Below are 5,761 nucleotides of genomic sequence, written 5' to 3'. Positions count from 1 at the left end.
ATGGGGAGCGGGGCCAGTGCCGAGGACAAGGAGATGGCCAAGAGGTCCAAGGAGCTGGAGAAGAAGCTCCAGGAGGATGCGGATAAAGAGGCCAAGACGGTCAAGTTGCTCTTGCTTGGTAAGGGCGGAGGGGACGTCCCCGGGAGGACGCGGGAGATGTCCCCCTGTCCCCGTCTGGCACGGGGGACCCCGCTGATGCTGGGGGGCTGCGGCTGCCGGGGATGGGCGGGGGGAAAAGCAACCGGGGAGAGGGGACGGGGACGGGGACGGGGACGGGCAGTCCCCAGCCCCATCAGCTCCTCGCGCTCTGCCGTTCTTCATGCCGAGGAGAGCCCCTTCGCTGCAGCTCGTTAGCCCTCCGTAGCCTGACGAGTTGCCATCAGCGAGTTGAGGTTGTCCCACCAGCTGGACATCCCCCAGGGTTGTGCCTGGGAAGAGCCGGGGGTGGCATCGGCTCTTGGTGGCGACTAGACGGGTGGCAGGGACGAAGGGGACAGCGCGGGGACGGGACCAGGACACCAGGTCCCACCTCTGGGCCAGGCTGCGGCACATCCCAGGGGGGTCAACGAGACCCCAAGGAGCCCCTGCCGCCAGCACCCCCAAACCCTGCTGTTGGGTGCAGGGCGGGAGGCGACAGCCCCTCGGGTGACCCCCCGCACCCCGCTTGGGCAGCCGGGGTGACCCCACGGGGAGGCGTCAAGGCCCCGTGGGGCAGGTACCAGCGGCGGGGGCTTATCCAGGTGGGGGGGCCGGGGTCAAGGCGATTAGCACCCTAATTCTAAGCAGCTTCCTGTGCTGCCCTAAGCCGCTTACAGCACCGAAGCCATCGCGGGCGCTGCCCGCGGCGGGTGGGAGGTGTGGGACCCCGGGGACCCACCACCCCTGGGGGTCCCTGAGGTGCGGTCCGGCTCCTGGAGCAAGGGGTGACGGGAGGTGGCACGGGGACGATGGCACTGGGGGGAGGAGGCCAGGCCGGGTGTCCGGCCAGGGGAGAGCGGAGCAGGAGGGCGAGCGGCTCCGGTCTCCGCGTGGTGCCCATCACTGTGGCATCAGGCCTGCGGTCTGTCCTGCCCTGGCCGGCGCTAAGGTGTCCTCCCACCCTTTTCCAGGGGCTGGAGAGTCGGGCAAGAGCACCATCGTGAAGCAGATGAAGTGAGTACGGCCCAAGGACGAGGGACCCAGATTGGGGGGGCCACCAGGATGAGCCCAAGGGTTGGACAGCCCCTGCCAGGGCACGGGGGTGGCAGGACCCCGGTCACAACCCCCCATGTCATGCCGGTGGTGGCACCCTGCTGATTCCCAGGGTGGGGTGATGCTGGGAGGGGAGGAGGGGGCACCCCAGGGTGCCATAGCTTGGGGCTGAGGCCGCTGTGCCCCCCCCCCAGGATCATCCACCAGGATGGCTACACGCCCGAGGAGTGCATGGAGTTCAAGGCCATCATCTACGGCAACATCCTGCAGTCCATCCTGGCCATCATCCGCGCCATGTCCACGCTGGGCATCGACTACGCCGAGTCGTCCTGCGCGGTCAGTTGGGGCGGTCGTCCCCGTCCCCCCCCCAAACCCACCGGGGTTATGGGTCCAGGGAGCCGGGGTCCATAGCGGCCCCGTGCTGCCCCCCCGGGGCTTTTCGGGGGACAAGGGCCAGGGGTGGGACGGTGGCGAAGGGTCCCTCTTGCAGGACGAAGGCCGGCAGCTCTTCAACCTGGCCGACTCCATCGAGGAGGGCACCATGCCCCCCGAGCTGGTCACCTGCATCAAGAAGCTGTGGAAGGACGGGGGGGTGCAGGCTTGCTTCGACCGAGCCGCCGAGTACCAGCTCAACGACTCGGCCGCGTAGTGAGTGGCGTCACCAGCCTGGGGGCGGGGGGGACAGGGACGTCCTTGGGGACCCCCCTGGCTGCTCACTGCTGTTTCCCACCCAGCCTGGCAAAATCAATCCTCTCCCTGATCCCGGCGCTACCCTGAGGCCGCCGTCCCCCATCCCACCGGGGCCGTCCCCCGTCCTACCGGGGTCGTCCCGCATCCCACCACAGTCATCCCCCATCCCACCGGGACCGTCCCCCATCCCACCGGGGTCGTCCCGCATCCCACCACAGTCATCCCCCATCCCACCGGGACCGTCCCCCATCCCACTGGGGTCGTCCCGCATCCCACCACCGTCATCCCCCATCCCACCGGGGTCGTCCCGCATCCCACCAGGGCCGTCCCCCGTCCTACCAGGGTCATCCCACATCCCACCGCAGTCATCCCCCATCCCACCGGGGTCGTCCCGCATCCCACCACAGTTGTCCCCCATCCCACCAGGGCCGTCTCCCATCGCACCGGGGTCGTCCCCCATCCCACCGGGGTCGTCCCGCATCCCACCACAGTCATCCCCCATCCCACCGGGGTCGTCCCGCATCCCACCGCAGTCGTCCCCCATCCTACTGTGGTCTTCCCCCATCCCAACGGGGTCGTCCCCCATCCCACCGCCGTCATCCCCCATCCCACCGCCATCATCCCCCATCCCACCGCCATCATCCCCCATCCCACCGGGGCCGTCCCCCATCCCACCGGTGCCAGCAGGCTGCAGCCCCCCATCGTACCCCCCACCAAGGTCCCTGCAGCCCCCCCAGGCATGACGCTGCCTTGGGGTCCCAGCGTTTGGTAGAGCTTAGCCCCCCCATCCCCAAAAAGCCATCTGGGGGGGGGGGGCTGGGATGTGGGCAGCCCCTCGGCAGCGGGTCGCATCCCCTCCTGCCCCCCCCCCCAGTTACCTGAACCAGCTGGACAGGATCACGGCCCCCGGCTACCTCCCCAACGAGCAGGACGTGCTGCGATCCCGAGTGAAGACCACGGGCATCATCGAGACCAAGTTCTCTGTCAAAGACCTGAATTTCAGGTGGGTGGGTGGCACCCCCACAACACCCCCCCCCCCAGCCCCGACACCCCAAAGGGGTGAACCTGATGCTCCAGAGACCACCAACCCCACCTGGACCAGGGGTGGTCTGTCACCGCATCCCTGTCACCGCCGAGGACAGGGTGCTGGGACCATCACGGGGTGGGTGGCAGGAGCAGATGTGTCACCTCCCGCCCCATCCTCGTCCCCTCCCCAGGATGTTCGACGTGGGAGGGCAGAGATCGGAGCGCAAGAAGTGGATCCACTGCTTCGAGGGGGTGACCTGCATCATCTTCTGCGGGGCGCTGAGCGCCTACGACATGGTGCTGGTGGAGGACGACGAAGTGGTGGGTCAGGGTCCAGGGGGGGCCTGGGAATAGCTCAGCAGCCTCAGGGGAGAGGAGCCGGGGGCTCTGGGGGGGGTTATAGAGGGATGGGGGTCAACACCCCGTGCCGGTTGATGGTCTGGGTGATACAGGGAAGGAGCGGGAGCTGCGGGATGGAGCTGGCTCCCACCCAGTTGCACCCAGTAAACGTGTCGGCACTTACTCTGGGGCACGAGCAGCCCCACCAAGCTAACACCAGGTCACGGGGCCGTGGGTCCGCCCGCCCCGCTGCCCACGAGGAATCCCCCGGTCCTTCCGAGCAGCCACGGGCAAAGCAGCCCCCAATGCCGACCTCCTCCCGAGAGCCGCTGTCCCAGCGGGGAACACTCCCAGATGCTGGAAAACCACCCGAGCAACCCCAAAGGAGCCGTCCCCGGCGCAGGAGGAGAGGAAGAGACGTGAACGGGTCTCGAGGAAGGAAAATCTCGCCCAGAGGCACCTCCTGCCTCGCTGCGCCCTCCGAGGTGGGCAGAAAAGCAGCAATCGGGGGCAGCTTTCACCCTCCCGGCAAGCGGCAGCGCGGGGAAGGACGGCACAAGGTCATTAAGCAAAGTCCTCCAGGTGCCCGGCAAGGGATGCTCCGGCAGAGCCGCTGCTCCGGCACGGGGGGAAAACAGCTTCGAGGGCGGAGGTCCGGAGAGGAGCAACACAACAGCCCCAAAACGGGTCATTTCTCAGAAGAAATAAGGGGTGAAGAGGAGCAGAGGGGGAGAAGCAGGCTGCCTCCTCCCCGGCCTACGGCACCGGGGCAAAACATCCTTGCTGGCATCTCCTACAGCCGCCGGTCCCGCGGGTGCTCTGGGGTCCAAACACCTTCGCCGGGAGCCGGGCCAGGGCCGGATTCTGCCACCCGCGGGGCTGGCCAAGGGCGGGCAGCAGCACACAGCCCTTCCTCAGCCACCGAGCAGCAGCGTGCGTAAAGCACACGGAGGAAGGAGAGAGCATCTTTCCCAGCGAAGCCCTCGGGAGAGGCTGTAACGCTTCCCCCGCGCAGGATGGGGCAGGATTTGGCCGAAGCCGACCCTGCAGATGCCCTGCTCGCTGAATCTGTACAGAAAAGCTGCTGCAACAGGACTCCAGATGGGACATCCCCGTCATCCCCGAAGAACCTGCCCGCAAAGGTGAAGGAGATCCACCTTCCATCAGCAGGGCAGCAAAAGCCCCTGGTTGGACTTAGCTCCAGCTGGATGGAGCCTCGTCCTCCCGAGGATGCCCTTGCATCTACGTCACTAGAAACTGCACATCTGCTTTACAACTGGAGCTTTTCCTTTTCCCCGCTCCTTTCCGAAGCTGCGGGCGGCAGCCGGGGGCCACGGTCCAGCAAGAGCATCCCGCAGCACGGCCCGAGTCACGGGGACGGCAGCTCGACCCCCTCACCGAGCATCTTCCAGCAGCCGTACCGCAGGGCTGACAGGTTTCCCCGGATAATTTTCCCACCGTAAGCCTTCATTTCGGAACATCCCAGAAGCTGCCAGGAGGGATCGGAGTGTCGCACTGCCCAGAGCTGCTTAACACAGCTCCCCATCCTGAGCAGCACTTGGATTTATCCGTGGCACGGGGGCTTTTTGGATGGGCAAGAGGGACAGGCAGGGGACAGGCAGCAGAGCCATTTGCTGCTGCGGCAAACAGGAGCATCCCCGGCAGCACAGGGAAAAGCTCTCAGCTCGGGAACGGGGGGTTTGGGGGACTGCAGTGGCCAAAAGGGGTTTGTAAATAAGCGCCGGCGCTTCGTGCCAACGAGCCTCTCTGCTTGCAGAACCGCATGCACGAATCCCTGCACCTATTCAACAGTATATGCAACCACAAGTTCTTTGCCGCCACCTCCATCATCCTCTTCCTCAACAAGAAGGACCTTTTCGAGGAAAAGATCAAGAAAGTCCATCTCAGCATTTGCTTCCCAGATTACGACGGTGAGTCCGTTCGTTCGTCCTCCTCGAGACCCCCCCCCCAAACCGTCATCGCCGGCGGGGGGTTGTGTGGTCCCAACGCAGACTGAGCGTCTCGGGGTTGGGTTATGTTGGGGTCAAGTCATGTCCCCGGAGGTAGGAGCAGAGGAGAGGAGAGATGTGGCCTCAGGAAGGTGTTTGGAAGAATTGAAATGGGATAAAATGGCTTTTTTTTAAATGGCTTTGCTAGGTGTGGTTACCACCCAGCCCTTCTCCTCCTCCTCTTCCTCCTCCGGAGGGAGATTTCAGATCTAGCTCTTAAAAACAAGCCTTAAGCACCCCCTGGTCCTCACCCAGCTCTGATGGTCATCTCCCATGGGAGCAGCTCAGCAGCAGCATCGTTTCCTCCCTCGGCAGGTCCCAACACATTTGAAGACGCGGGAAATTACATCAAGACCCAGTTCCTTGATCTCAACATGCGAAAGGACGTGAAGGAGATCTACAGCCACATGACCTGTGCCACAGACACGCAGAACGTCAAATTCGTCTTTGACGCCGTCACGGATGTCATCATCAAAGAGAACCTCAAGGACTGTGGCCTCTTCTGA

At 65.0% G+C, this 5,761-nt stretch overlaps 1 protein-coding gene across 1 annotated transcript; it reads left to right on the top strand.

Moving 5' to 3' along the window:
* On the top strand, window positions 1–5,761 carry GNAT2 (G protein subunit alpha transducin 2). The gene is made up of 8 exons (XM_059831300.1): window positions 1–118; window positions 1,110–1,152; window positions 1,386–1,527; window positions 1,682–1,839; window positions 2,756–2,884; window positions 3,099–3,228; window positions 5,024–5,177; window positions 5,571–5,761. The coding sequence occupies exons 1-8, from the start codon at window positions 1–3 to the stop codon at window positions 5,759–5,761; spliced, it is 1,065 nt and encodes a 354-aa protein (XP_059687283.1).

This window comes from Gavia stellata, chromosome 30 (genome assembly GCF_030936135.1).
Source record: "Gavia stellata isolate bGavSte3 chromosome 30, bGavSte3.hap2, whole genome shotgun sequence".
NCBI classification, from domain to species: Eukaryota; Metazoa; Chordata; class Aves; order Gaviiformes; family Gaviidae; genus Gavia; species Gavia stellata.
Note: the sequence above shows the minus strand (reverse complement) of the source record. Positions and strands in the feature narration are given on the sequence as shown.